General features: G+C 37.3%; 1 protein-coding gene across 2 annotated transcripts; it reads right to left on the bottom strand.

Moving 5' to 3' along the window:
* Window positions 1-533: 533 nt before the first annotated feature.
* Window positions 534-14580, bottom strand: LOC117910690 (FH protein interacting protein FIP2-like). Of its 2 annotated transcripts, none has more exons than XM_034824807.1 (3): window positions 14450-14580; window positions 3438-3518; window positions 534-917 (listed from the first exon to the last, which is right to left on the bottom strand). In XM_034824807.1, the coding sequence occupies exons 1-3, from the start codon at window positions 14558-14560 to the stop codon at window positions 864-866; spliced, it is 246 nt and encodes an 81-aa protein (XP_034680698.1). In that variant the 5' UTR covers window positions 14561-14580; the 3' UTR covers window positions 534-863. The 2 variants fall into 2 exon arrangements, with proteins under 2 accessions (XP_034680698.1, XP_034680697.1); XM_034824806.1 differs by having other exon boundaries at window positions 534-920; window positions 14450-14575.
* Window positions 14581-15861: the final 1281 nt, after the last annotated feature.

Below are 15861 nucleotides of genomic sequence, written 5' to 3'. Positions count from 1 at the left end.
TACCTCAATGGATCAACCTGAGAACTTATTTGGTAACTATTTTTAAAAACAATTATGAATAACAGTTTTTAAAAACTGTTTTATGATGTTCTGTTTAGAAACTAAAATATTTTTAACTTGATTTTTAAATTTTAAAAAATAATTTTTATGTCTAGTGTTTTATTTTTAATCATTTTACATGTTTATATAATTATTTTTTAAATCAACTCTTAGAAAACAAGTTAAAGTAGCATAAAACAATTTAAATATATTCCCTAAAAACACTATGTTTTTTATTCTTAAGAACAAAAAATAAAAAACAACTTTTGATTGTCAAACATGCTTTCCTGATTTTTTTTGTTTTGAAGAACTAAAAACTATTCACCAAACAGACCCTAAAGTTTCCACTTTTTACCAAGTTCAATGCTTCAGGCCAAATGCACAAAACAAGAAACGCTTATAAGAAAAATCCTTGAACATACATCTCGAAGCTCTATTCTTCAAAATAGAAAGTGGAAACTCATCCAAGCATCTAAACCGATTAGTCACGCAAGGAAAGTAAAAGTAATAGGTCTTTTATTTCGTTGCCACTGTGGATAATTATTAGGATGACACCCTTGTCATTCCATTTTCAATTTTCCTTAATATGCGCTGGTGGGTCTGGTTGTAAATCATTAGAAAATACCCAACACCTATAATCATTATTACACACTATTAACATATAAGGGGGCTGTTGGTCCAGATTTACCCCAAGGGCCACACACAAATAAGAGAGAGGGAAAGCGCAAGTAGGGAAATAGGTTTATTCACAAGAGTAGTGTTATTAACCTCTTATCAAATTTTATGGCTCCGGCTCCGGCTCCGGCTCCAATCTCATTTCAACGTCATCTGATTGCTCCCATCATATTTGCACCATTGAGCTTTGCGCCTTCCATAGACTCCTAGCAACAAAATCACACAAAATTACACCTCCAACTCCAGTTAGTTACCTACTATCATCATCCTCACAATGGAAACATAGATTTAGAGCCTCTTTGGAAATTATTCTTCAAAACATACGCGTGTTCTGTGGAACATAAAATAGTTTTCTCACTTAAAATATTACAAATCCTTCAAAAAAAAGTGTCCTAAGAATTTGATCCGAAAATAAGTTAGTTTTCTCACTTTAGTCATTCTTTCTTCAATTTTAAGAAAGGAAATGCAATAAAGGCACATGTAAAAATTGTTGACTTGGCTCATATATCGGACAGAACCGGTAAGCTTGATCTAAAGGGAAAACTGAGGAAAAAAATGACAGTAAGTAAAGAAAATAAATTATTCTACTATTAAAGCAAAGAAAAAATGGTTTAAAAGCACAAGAAATGATTCATAATTTTCCCAAAGGATCCATAATGAGAAAAAGAATGACGGATCAGGCTTACAATGCATTCATCATTTCAGCCTAATTAAGAGACGCAAAGAAGATAACCAAAGAAGACGAGAAATTAGCAATGGCCTGGTTTGAAAGATTTATAAGATCCATTCCAAAGATGGGATATCTCCAGTGTCAAAATGATCACATAGTGTTTTAAATACTGAAAGAGGTATGATCACAATTCTTATTATCAATGTAGATGATGTCATTGTAACCAGGAAGATTTCACTAAAATAGGAAGACTAAAGGGATCTATTGCTAAAGAATTTAATATTATATAGTTGGGGGAATCTGAGATATTTTCTTGGTATAGAGGTTGCAAGGTCAAACCATAGGATCTTTCTGTTACAAAGAAAGTATGTTATGGACCTAATAAAGGAGACTAGTATGTTGGAATGAGACCAGGGGACACACCCTATCACAAATCACAACACACCAATCAAACAAGGAGAGCTATCAGAGATTGGTAGGCAAGTTGACCTATCTATCACAATAGAGGTTTCAAACCTGATTTATTCTTATTCCTCTTTTTGAGCCTCTACTACCGTAGCTTTTAAGGATACTCCTCTTAGTGTTCTACAACTTGATTGAAACTTAGTATATATATCGAAATATTAGAAAGGAATTGCAGACTCCACCTTTGGTGGGATCATTTAAGTTAAATTTTGATGGATGTGTTTTGGGTAAAACAGGTCTGAAGTGGAAGGATGATCAGAGACCCTAGTGGTTCGGTAGTGAGAGCATTCTCAAAACCAGCTGGAGAAGAATTTAGCATCAAGATAGAGATTTTAGTTCTTTTAGAGGGTTTGGTACATGATAGGGCTCTTTGTCTTGTCTTTCGAACTTACAGGTGGAAGGGGATTATTCTATTTTGATATCTTGGGTGTCTAAATCATATTGGGGGCTTGGAGGTATGATGGATGGCTTAATTGAATTCTAGGTGTTGCTCATGACTTGGGTAAGTTCTTTCTCTGGGAATCTTCATTCACCTAATAATGTTGCCTATCTTTCGAGAAAGACAGGAGCCAAGCATTGGGCATCTTTTTTAGGAGACTTTTTACCTCCTTGGGAAGTGTACAGTTGCTCTAACTTCTACAAGTTCATGTCATATTCTTGTGAAGTATAGTTGTACTCTTATTTCTTTTCAGAAGTTCACTCTATTTCCTTCTTTGATCAGCCTTGTATATTTTCAAAGGATTTCCCATCATTCATTTGTACTCAAAAATTCAGATCAATGAACTAATTTGTTTCTGATCAAATATAAAAAAGAACAATAATTTTATTATATGGAACATTATGAATTCTTCTTTTTTTCCTTTCTTTCTTTTTTCAATCAATGCATCTTTCAGCATTTGACAAAGTTCCATTTAATCATTTTTCCAGAAACTTTCAAAGACAATTATTTTTTGTCAACTTGCAGCCATCAACATCAACATACCCATCTTCCGGTCAATTTTAGGATCCTGACATATCCATCAATGCTTTTCTGGTGGACAACTAATTCATAATGGAAGACACAGGATACCAAGAGGAACCAGAAAAAGGCCACAATATATATACATATATAACAAGGGGCAGCAAGGATGATTTTCATGATTTGGTCACTCGCAAGGGCTAAGGATGAAAGCACTGAGCTAAGTGGCACATGTATTATGTCCTAAACTGATGTAATTTAACGGAAATGATTTAAACCCTCACTACGTAATGGATTTACAGTCCTAGCGGATTCAAATATCCTAATGATAATAGGAGGACCCACAAAAAGGACTCACTCAAACAGGATGAAACTCCTTAAAGAGGATTTATGCACTTTCAACTTATAGATCTCAAAGACATTGAAGGAGCATATAAAGTGTAGATACCTGATCCCTGGACGACTATTTATGCACTTTCAACTCATTAATCTTAAAGGCATTATAGGAGCATATCTGATGCTAGAACAAATAGGGAGGACATTTTTCCATCTTCAGGCATGTAAAATATTGAAAGGATAACAGCATTAAGATAAAAATTCTTAAACTTAATATGCATCTGTTTTACTTACTGCATCACGAAGATTGACCTGCCGTAGGTAAGCTCGTTGAAGGTTTGCACCCTTCAAATTGGCCTTACTCAACTTTGCACCCTGAAGAACATACAAGTGTTCCAATAAAGTAAGCTTACGTTGCAATAAACCCAAAGAAATCAATTTTAACCTTGATCGCACCAATTTTTTTTTTTTTTTTTTATAAACTTGATCACACCAAATATAATTGTACACAAAACAAAAGAATAAATTAAAATAGGATTGATAAATGGGAATGCTACATTTTCTTTAATTAACCCTCTTATCTTCTTTAAATGTCTCAAAGGCCTACATGAGGTCAGCCAAACAGCTACACATCTAATCAATCAAAACTTCTAAAATTATTGCCTAAAAAACCCCATTTTGATCTTTCCATCCAAGTTCTTCCCCACTTTGATTTCCTTCTTAGCATTTGACTGTTCTTTCTGTCTCTAACTATTTTCATTACTTATCACATCAAATCAAACCATCAGGACTAATGCATCTATCCAGTATATTCCCCACTCGAAAAGGGCAAAAGTGGAAGGCCTAGCCAGTCATAACTGTCTGGTCTCCATAAGCGCCATGTTTTTCACAGGAAACACGTGCACACACAAAATACACACTCATTAATCTTCTTTGTCCAAGTTTTTTCTTCCAGTAGCCCTTGGATGTTCTTGCTACATTCAGAACTCAATCGCACACACAGAACAGAAATTTTGATTCCTTCCATTCTCTTTTCCTTTCAAGTCAATAATAATTTAGATAAATAAATAAATAAAGATGAGGAAGAAGAAGAAGAAAAAAGAAAAAGGATTAAAAAAAAAAACCCCACCAGCCACTAGTTTAGTTGCAATGACCAAAAAGGACATTCTTTTGATAACCAAATCTTTTCTCCATTCACTTTTCTCTTAAGTTTGCTTACACCACCACTTCCAGGAGAGAGAGAGAGATGAGCTTGTGATTGCAAACCCTCCCAACACCCCTATTCCTGCTCTCCTCAAATATATCTTACTTTGGGTTACAAACTAGAAGGGCTTCATTCTTGCAATATCATAGATCCTAGATAGTAATATAATTCCTTTTGTTCTTCATCTTAAATGTATCATGCTTGATTGTCTGTCTTGCTTCCAATTTTTTGCTTCCCAATGCAATTGAGCCCTTTTTCACCTCAAGTTAAAACAAAGAAAAATATAAAGAGATGAAAACTTAGCCAAAGAAAAATATAAAACTCTTTTTTGCTTGTGGCTAATAAGAGGTTTAATACCAATGTCATATAGAAATCAAATGTTTCACCTTAAGTTAGAGCCTTCTCTTGACTAATAGCTAATATGAGGGTCAACACAACTTTGTCACAATGGAACTCTTAGACTTGAGTGGTGTGATATGTGTTTGGGCAAGTATTGGATAGTAGGACACCCATTCTTTCATTGCCCAGTAGCAAGGGGGTTATGGGATTAGACCATTCAGACTTGCTATGATGGGGGAAAGCCTTTTAAAGTTTATTCAAGGAAGAAAGGGAAGACCTAAGTAAACTTTAAGTAGGATTAATATTAATTAGAATTGAATTGGGATTGGTATTTGTTGGAGTCTAATTAGGATTAGTTAGTTGAGTTATAATACAATTAGAATTTGAGTCATGATAGGTTATTAGAGTCCTAGTAGACTTTGGGTTTCTTAGAGAAGCCTATAAATAGGCTAATCAATGTAAATCAAAGGGATAATTTGATATGAATAATATTATATTTTCTTTCATTGCAAGGTTGCAACCCTCAATGGTGAGATTCCATTGATTTTTTCTAGGTGAGACTCCTAGAAGGCCTTAGTGAGACTCTTAAGGTTTTCCATCTTTTCTTCATTGTTTCTTCTTTTCTCTCTATTTCTTATCTTATAATTTTCTCTACCATAAAATTTATTCCTTGTTCCTCTCCTTATGCCCTAAAAATAAAACCCTAGTCCACCTACCCTTGAGTGTAGGCAACCATCGTAGGTTTGTCCTACATCATGCTAGCATGGATTGGGTACCTCCTACAGAGCCTGCTGATATGTTGGAGATTGTTTTCCACAGGTTTGGAGACAACCTTAGTAGTAGGGTACTTTACTGTGGTTGCACTTGCTTTAGCTTGGGTGATCTGGATAGAAAGGAGTGCCAAGATTTTCAAGAATAGATGGAGGATTATGGAGTCAGTTTGGGATGCAGTGTTAATCTTTTCTTCTCTATGGGTGTTCATTTTGTTAGAGTTCTTAATGAATCATGCCAAGTGGAATTTTGATGCATTGAAGAGTTTCTAGTTGTAAAAGAAATACAATAGTACAATTCTAAGTGGTTTCCTCTTCTGATGAGTTGCCTGGACTTTGACTTTGATGGTTTTTGAAGAATTTCTGAATTCCTTTATTGATTTCTTTAGGTACACACCATACGCATATATATACACAAAGACTGAATAAGAAAATATCAATCTAGCTTGATTCTCTCCTAAAATTAGGAAACTGAATCATCCTAAATGATCTCCCCTTTTTTATTCCTAAAATACTTTCCTAAATTAAAACCCTAACTTTGAATGCCAAATTTCAACACTCCCCCTCAAGCTGGAGAATATATATCATATAATCCCAGCTTGCAAGTTAAGTCTTCGAAGTTAGGCCTAGGTAAAGCTTTGGTGAGGATGTCTGCGGTTTGGTGCTTGGTAGGAACATAGTTCAGTCTAACCGTCTCACTAGTCACCTTCTCTGTGATGAAGTGTCTGTCAATCTCAACGTGCTTGGTCCTGTCATGATGCACGGAGTTCTTTGCTATGCTTATAGCTGCCTGATTATCACACATCATCAGAATTGGAGATGAACTCGTTTGTCCCAGTTCACTAAGAACCCTTTTTATCCAAATCCCTTCACAGATTCCCTGCGCAAGAGCTCTGTACTCAGCTTCTGCACTACTTCTGGTTACAACTGATTGCTTCTTACTCCTCCAGGTAACAAGATTTCCCCAGACAAAAGAACAATATCCAGAAGTGGACCGCCTGTCAATGATGTTTCCTGCCCAATCCGCATCTGAGTATACTTCAGTGTCACGGTTCTCTGTCTTTCTAAAGAATAGACCTTTCCCTGGTGTCATTTTTAAATATTTAAGAATCCTGTAGACTGCTTCCATGTGTTCCTCAGTGGGGCTGTGCATGAATTGACTTACAGCACTCACTGCAAAGCCAATATCTGGCCGAGTGTGTGAGAGATAAATCAAGCGCCCGACGAGCCGCTGATATCTCCCCCTATCTACCGGTGTACTTTCTTTCTCGATACCAAGTTTCTTCTGACTATCCATAGGAGTATCAATTGGTTTGCATCCAAGCATACCGGTCTCCTTAAGAAGATCGAGTATGTATTTTCTTTGAGAGACTACAATTCCCTTCCTTGATCTAGCCACTTCCATACCAAGGAAATATTTCAAATTTCCAAGGTCTTTAACTTCAAACTCTTCTGACAAATACTTCTTCAAATTCTGTAATTCCTCCATATCATTCCCAGATAGAATAATATCATCAACATAGACTATCAATATGGTCATTTTCCCGGCATGAGACTTCTTGACAAATAGAGTATGATCAGCCTGACCTTGTTTGTAGCCCAGCTTCAGGACTGCTTTTGTGAATCTATCAAACCAGGCTCGGGGAGATTGTTTAAGGCCGTACAAGGATTTTTTGAGTTTGCAAACCTGATTCTTTGCCATACTTCCTTCGAAACCAGGTGGTATTTCCATGTAGACTTCCTCTTCTAGGTCACCATTTAGAAACGCATTTTTTATGTCCAGTTGTTGCAAGCACCAATCTTGATTGACAGCCAATGAGAGAAGAATCCTGATAGTGTTCAGTTTTGCAACAGGAGCAAAAGTCTCCTGATAGTCTATCCCATAGGATTGTGTAAACCCTCTAGCTACCAAACGAGCCTTGAATCTCTCGACCGATCCATCTGCTTTGTATTTTATGGTGAAAATCCACTTGCACCCCACGGGCCTCTTCCCAACCGGCAAATCTGTGATAGTCCACGTCCCATTCTTCTCAAGTGCATCAATCTCATCTTGTACTGCCTTCTTCCATTCTGAAATTTTGAATGCCTCTTGTATTGTGTTGGGAACCTGAGTATCATCAAGAGAAGTAGCAAATGCTCTGTAAGATGGTGATAGCCCTTCATATGTAACATAATTCCCAATTGGATGATCTGTACATCTCCTAACACCCTTCCTCAATGCAATCGGCAGAGTAGAATCATCAATGCTGGGAATTAACACCTCTCCAGCCCTATTCTCACCTATGTTCTCTTCAGGAAGACTTGAATTGGAGTCAATATATTGGCCACATGTTGACTGTGATCCGTGCTCTAATTCCTGTCTTTTCCTCCTCCTGATGTAAACTTGTAAATTCTCATTAGCAAGTTGTGGGGCTATAGGTTGAATAGGCATGGGAGACTGGATGGTCACAGGAGAAGGAACATTTGTGTGTTGGGCTGGCTGGACTGATGACAGCATGGGTGTGGACAACTCAATGGGCACGAATTGGGAAGGATTTGGTGACTCTGAGTGAAAAGAAGGTACACCCTCAAGAAGAGACTCCCAAACTTGATGTTCATTCATGCTCTCCCCCTGAACATGAGATTTGGGATAGAAGAAGACATGTTCAAAGAAAGAGACGTCCATGGTGGTGTAAAATCTTTTGTTGGTTGGAGAATAGCATTTGTACCCTTTTTGGGTTGGAGAATACCCTAGGAAAATGCACTTATTGGCTCGAGGAGCAAATTTGCTACGATTTTGAGGATACACATGAACGAATGTTGTGCAACCAAATACTTTGAGTGGTAAATCAGAAGAGGCTGCACGGGTGTGAGGAAATTGTTTTAAGAAAAGTTGACGTGGGGATTGAAAGGTAAGCACTCTGGATGGCATACGGTTAATCAAATAGGTAGCTGTGAGAATAGTTTCCCCCCATAAATAGTTTGGAACATTAGAGGAAAACATAAGGCACAGGACAACCTCCAAGAGATGTCTATTCTTGCGTTCAGCCACCCCATTTTGTTGTGGGGTGTCAACGCAAGAACTTATGTGGATAATGTCGTGATTTTGAAGATAAGTACTGAGACTACTAGTAAAGTATTCCTTTGCATTATCTGACTTGAGGACTTGAATTTTGGAATTGAATTGATTTTGAACCATAAGATTGAAGGTTTGAAAAATGTGTCCGACCTCTGACTTTTCTTTCATAAGGAAAACCCATGTTACCCGTGTATGATCATCAACGAATGTCACAAACCATCGAGTGCCAAAAATATTTTTTATCCGGGAGGGACCCCACACATCACTATGTACTAGAGAGAAAACAGTCGAAGGTTTGTATGGGATTTGAGGATATACTGTTCGAGTATGCTTTGCAAACTGACAAATTTCACAGTGATAAGATGTTGGATTTTTATTGATAAATAATTTGGGAAACAATTTTGCAAGGTAAACAAAGCTAGGATGACCAAGGCGATAGTATAACATTATAATCTCACTATCTTTATTGACCTTAGAATTTGACACAGAATTGAAAGACTCTAACATACTCTGAGACTGAACGCAACTTGCTTGAGAGACTTGATTTGAGAATTGGCCACATGAGAGGAGGTAGAGCCCGGAACACAGTTCAGCACTGCCAATCATCTTCCCCGATTTCAAGTCCTGAAAAACACACGAGTTTGGATAAAATTTAGTAACACATTGGAGATCACAGGCCAATTTGCTAATGGACAAAAGATTACAATCCAAGTTTGGAACATGGAGGACAGAGTCAAGATATAAATCTTTAGTAAGTTTTATAGAACCTGTACCGACAATTTTTGACTTTGAACCATCAGCAATATGGACGGATGAATGACCATTACTTGGCTTGTAATTTTGAAGAATGGCAGCATCTCCTGTCATGTGATCAGAAGCACCTGTGTCCACTATCCACGACTTCATTCCTCCTCGATTAGCAGTGAAGGCTACACCGGTAGTACTGCCACTGCCAACTTAGCTTAATAGTTTCTGTAGCATCTCCATCTGCTCTTTGTTGAATGGACTCGGCTCGGGAACAGATGTGCTCTCAGAGTTGGCAGCCACGTGTGCTCTGCCATCTCTGTCAAACCGTGGCTTTGGTTTCCAATCAGCCGGTTTGCCATGAAGCTTCCAGCAAGTCTCCTTATAATGGCCTGGTTTCTTACAATAATCACACCAAGGCCTATCCCGTTTCTGACGATCTCCACTACTACTATTAAATGACCGAGCAGCAAGGGCAGAGACATCCAATGTTGGGGCAGGTTGCTCTTTGGATCCCATCATCACTTTCTTTCTACTTTCTTCACACCTAACCTCTGAAAAAACCTCCCTGAGACTTGGCAGGGGTTTAGTGCCCATGATTCGGCCTCTAACATCATCCAATTCTCTGTTTAGTCCTAGGAAAAACTTGAACAGTCTCTTTTGTTCCACAATTTTCCTGTATGTTGCTGCATCATCAGAACATTTCCATGAGTGAGTCTCGAATAAGTCAAGGTACTGCCAATACCTTGTGAGTGTGTTGTAATACTGAGTAACTGTCTGCTCTCCTTGACGGAAGTCATGTAGGGCTGGTTCAACCTGAAAAAGTTCTGAAGTATTTTCAGAACTTGAGTAAGTTTCTTTGGCTGCATCCCATATGCCCTTTGCAGTCCCAAACAGCAAGAAATTTTCACCTATGTCATTGTTCATGGAATTGATAAGCCATGACATGATCATGCTGTTTTCAATCTTCCACTTCCTAAAACCCGGTTCTGTAGTTTCTGGCATGGCTGCTTCTCCAGTGAGGTACTTATCCTTTCCTTTACCGCAAATGAACAGCAACACATATTGTGACCACTGTAAGTAGTTATGGCCATTTAATTTGTGTCCTGTGATGAGAATAGGAGAGGAATCACTGCCACCAAGGTTTGGAATTTCAGATCTGCCCCCTGATTCTGGTGACGTGACGCTGGATACTTGTGATGATGCCATTCCGTATTTTGTCATGGACCGGAAAGGTAGAAGAACACTTCCCAAGGCACGTGCAGGGATTGGAGTTGAGAAAAAATAGCCGGAGGACGTCGAAAAAACTGATCGGAGGGCCCGCGGAGGCAAAAGAACCCCAAAAGAGGCACGTGCAGGGCTCGGATGGCAGAAACAGGTACGAAGGGTGGCTGGTCGGCGTCAGGCGAGCCTGGAGTAGGAAGCGCGTCGCCGAAAAGTGGCTCACGCGCCCTCACGCGCCGGCGCGTGAGATGCAGTCGCGCGGACGGAAAAACGCGCGTGGGAAAAGTTGGAGATCTCCTCCAGGCGCTCCTTGCGGTGTGAAAAAAACTGTCGCCGGAAAAGTTCGTCGAGAAAGTTTGCCAGAAAAGTTCGCCGGAAAAGTCGCCGGCGGTGAATGTTTTCTGACGACGATTCGACTGATCGGAAAGCGTTTTCTCCCTTGGCTCTGAGAACAGGGACTGATGACCGGAATGAGAGATGGCCAGAGAGAGATGACCGGATTGAGAGATGGCCAGAGAGATTTGGCCGGAATGAATGATGGCCTGAATAAGAGGTGGTCAGAAGGGATTAGGGTTTCAGAAAACTGGCTCTGATACCATGAAGAATTTCTGAATTCCTTTATTGATTTCTTTAGGTACACACCATACACATATATATACACAAAGACTGAATAAGAAAATATCAATCTAGCTTGATTCTCTCCTAAAATTAGGAAACTGAATCATCCTAAATGATCTCTCCTTTTTATTCCTAAAATACTTTCCTAAATTAAAACCCTAACTTTGAATGCCAAATTTCAACAGTTTTCACTAGGTAATCTAATATAAATAAGCATCAGAACAGTTTTCCATGATCTTGAGGGAGGAGTGGTTATAGTTTTTCCTAAGCCAAATGGGGTAGGGCTGCACTAGAGGCTGGATTACTAATCGTACTAGGAGGATTGACACAAGTAGATACTTTGGTCCTCAACAGCTTCTTGGTGGGAGGCAATTCAGCAACAGTTATATCCTGAGTTCTAAGTGAAAGAGGTCCATGGAAGTTGAATCATTGTCGTGCAAGATATCATATAAATTCAGGAGTCAGGGTGTTCTTTTTAGTTGATTCTATGCCTAGACAACCATCCATGACTCAAAGTCATAGTATCTTGGTTGTTCACTCAACAATTTTTAATAATTGATGTATCTTGAAAATAAAAGATGAAAATAATAAATAAAAAAATGTGATTAATAAAAAGTCAATAATTGTTTGAAAATAAATCATTTTGAATTTCTTGTTCGTACTCATGCATTGAGGCATTTTTAACTTAATTGATGAAGGGAATCTCTTTCGTTTTCATGGGATCCAGGTCTTAGTGTTGCAACTCCATGTCATCTCATGAGTTAGCCAAGTGATTTATAATAGGTAAAGATAGGTATGTATAAATTAATAGTATAAAAAAATACATAAAAATACATGGATCACCTAAAAGAGAGGCCTCGAAAGAGGAGTCACAAAAAACCACCCTAACTCTCCACAAGAACCCACCCAATCTACAAATCAATCAAAAGCCTTCTCTTATGTACATGCTAACCCAAGATGAAATATTACAAAGGAATGAATGTTTTAACTTTTGATCAGTCTATTCCTTATTTGCAGAAGCTCTTCGATTTCATTCCTGACAAATTGTCCAAAAAAGGCGAAGAGGAACAGCTCTCCACACTTGCTCTCCACACTTTCTTGCTTTTCTTCCCTACAAAGGAATCATTCCAACTTAACAAGGTATCTTTCACCGAAGAAGGGATCACCCAAACTACATTGAATAATGGGAACAACAATTGCCATAGAATCCTTACTTTGGTACAGTGAAGTAGAATATAATTAACAGACTCCCCCACAAGTTCACAAAAATAATATTTATTCATTCATAGTCATCTTCTTTTCTGGAGCTAATATGAAGTCAGAACTTTTCCCTAACTAGCTTCCCAAGAAAAAAAACTCACTTTGGATGAGACCAACAGAATTCAAATAATGTTCATTGGAAAGGAGATTGACCTCCCAAGTTCCAAGATCGAATAGAAAGATTTGACTAAAACTAAAAGCAAGCCCTTTTTAGTATCCTTCTATATCACCCTACCATTTTCTTCTTTCCTAACCGACTTCACTAGCAATGTTGAGAAAAAGTTTGGACAACATCAACTCCCAATTGTTAAAGTACCTAGAAAAGCACATATTCCAATTAGCCCCTGCTCCTAAATCTTTCCATAAATTCACCACACAAGCCTCCTTTGACAAAGCCAATGCATACAAGGAGGTAACACACCACTTATCCTTCCAAAGCTTAACCCCCAACCATTACCCACTTTAGAGAAGGTTCTCCTAAAGAAAAGATCCCACCCATTCCTTAAAGCTGTCCAAACACCAACCCTGTAACCGTATCACACTTCACAAGAGTGTCAACCAGCTTCTTCCTTCCCATATCTCCCCTCTATAATCTACTTCCAAAAAACTTCCCCATTCAGAAACATATCTCCAACCCCACTCACCGAGGAGGACCCGATTCACAAAAGAGAGACTTCTAATACCTAAACCCCCTTTACTCCTATATGAGGAAACAACCGACCAACCAACCAATCCAGGATTTTTCTTCGAAGTCTCACCTCCTCAAAGAAAATCCCTTTGAATCTTATCTAACCTTTTCTCTAACCTTAGTTTGACCTTTCTTGGGATTACAAACAATGACATGTACTAGATTGGCAGGCTAGACAATGTACTTCTAATCAATGCAAGTCTCCCCATTTTAGAAATATATTGCATTTTCTACATCAACAACCATCTACAAAACCTCTCTTCCACTAAGTCCCATTCTGCTACCAATCTGAAAGGGGCACCCATAGGCAGACCTAGGTACGTATATGGAATCCCTCTCACCTTGTAGCCCAATTGCATTGCTAAATCTTCTGCATTTGCATCCCCTCCAATTGGAATCAATTTATTATGAAACCAAGTTATTGTTGAACCACACAATACTTGACTTGTGTCTCAGATAGGGCCAAATACCTCAAGATAGAGCATTGCATCTTTAACGAAACCTAAAAACTTAAATGTGTATGATTATGCAAGTTAGGCATGGTTTATTTGTACACAAACTTAGGAAGTTCTCTCAAGGCATGGTCCCATTAAATAAACTTTGCAAGTACATTATCCAGGATCTTATAATAAATGAGAAGGAAACTAAGCTGCTAAGTTTGAACCAAGATATCAAGAACTAGAAAATTTTATTATTATAAAATAATAAAATAATAAATAAAAATTCCAAACAAAAAACCGCAATCATCAAAAAGGGACCTTAGATTACAAATATTGATATGATAAAAGGGAGAAACAAATTAATGCACTAAAAACCATTCTCTAATTGTCCTTAAAACTCAAAATATTTGCCATTACAAGATCATTAGAAGCAAATCAATTTACATGAAGGATAATCTGATTGGCACTCTTACCTTCAAATCCAACATCTGGCTTGTTAATGATTCTTTAAGTTTATTAAAAGATAATATTCTATAATTGCCAAAATCAATATAGACTTCCAGATTCCTTAGCTATTATTCCTTTTTTTAAGTTAGGATTCAGGATATTGATAACAAAATGTTAGAGGTTCAACCCAAGTATGTGGAAAGAATACGAGTTACACAAAAGAGAAGAAATTGCTCAAGAGAAAAAATTAAATAAAAATAACAATAACAATTGAAAAAACTCAAGCCAAGAGAAATCCATATTGTCAATAGACTCCAAAATAAAGGTCCTTTTCAGCAATAGGTTTAACCATCCACACACAGAATGATTGCAAGTTGTGCAACCCAATTTCTTTATGTAGTACTTCACCCCCAATCCCAAAAGTTCTTCTATTGTATGATTTTCCAAATACACTAACTAAATATATCCTTTAGCAACAATACTGATGCACAACCACAATGCTAAGAAGCTTTACCTTTAGATTTGCTCCTTCCAGATTAGCTCCTTCTAAGTTGGCATTGGTAAGATCAGCAGTCTGAAAAATTAAGGGCAAACCAATTAATACATCCTGACAACCCTCAAGCATTCTAGTCAACCAATTTTGTTCACAAGGTTTGGTAGGGAACATACTTGATGTAAGTAATTTCACTAGAAAAAGTATGGAGCAAGTCCATATCTTAAAATGTTCATCTCCCCAATGATCAATACCTTGAAACTTTTAACATATTTTTTGATAGGATGAAACTTTAACATATTCACTTTTAGAAGATTGAAAAAAGTTTATGATTGATCACAATTTCTAAGAAACATTTATTTTTTAAACTTTCAAGCTTTTTTATGGTCCTTTTACCTTTTTTTTTTATAGGAAACCACGCATGAATATGTTGATAAGATAAAATAGTACATAAGGAGGATGAGAAGTCCTCCCGCCAAAATTAAAACTAAACAACACAAGAAAATAACATGACACAACACCGTCTCATTGGAACTACACACTGCTAGCCAATCTAGTTGTGAAACGTTAAGGGGAATGCCCTTAAAACCCGCTGAGCAAAAAGCCCAAAACGAAGCGATGAAATGAATGGAGTCCCAAAGATTCTTTGAATTTCTAGCTTTGTCCTCAAATATCCTAGCATTTCTTTCCCGCCACACAACCCAAATTAAAGCTCTCCTTTTACCTTTTTGCTTGGGATGGTTTTTTACGTATGGAATTTAGAATTTCAGATCTATTTTTTGAGGCATTATTGCTATGTCGTTAATTACTTAATTTGGTATATCGTATGCCGGTGTGTTTGAATTTGGATATATTTTAATCATGTGATAAATCTTTGCATGCTAAACTCCATATAGTTGCATCACTGCATTATTCTAAATTTGCAATTTTAAGGAACAAGTTTGCCAACTCTGTATAAACTGCATGTTAGATTCTATAAAATTTGTGCTAATACATTGGTTGCACTTTGCTTTATCCTTGGGTTGTTCCTTGAGCCCAGGCTCAAGGACAGCTCTGCACACACCTTGCACTTGTAATACTTATGGGTTACTGCATTCCTTCCTGCATGCTCCAACACAACATATGGCAACAAACAGGGAAGCTTCAGAAAAATCTTGTTCTTTCCTACATTCTCAGTTCTTCTATATTTTCTTTTTTTCCTTTTTCTCTTCAATTCTTAACAAAATTATATATATCCAAAAGAATACAATTCCACCACTCTAAAAAAATGATAAAAAGAACCAATAACTGATTTTTTTAACTTCATAATTGCCTTTTTAGAATGTTTCTATCTCATTTTGAAATCTTAAAAAAGATGGCTGAACAAATGATTTGACAGAAAATATCTTCTGATGGTGAAAGAAAATATAAAAGCTTAATTTATATAGAAATTA

Source organism: Vitis riparia, unplaced genomic scaffold, assembly GCF_004353265.1.
Source record: "Vitis riparia cultivar Riparia Gloire de Montpellier isolate 1030 unplaced genomic scaffold, EGFV_Vit.rip_1.0 scaffold819_pilon_pilon, whole genome shotgun sequence".
Classification (NCBI taxonomy): domain Eukaryota; kingdom Viridiplantae; phylum Streptophyta; class Magnoliopsida; order Vitales; family Vitaceae; genus Vitis; species Vitis riparia.
The sequence above is the reverse complement of the archived record's forward strand: the minus strand, read 5'-3'. Positions and strand labels throughout refer to the sequence as shown.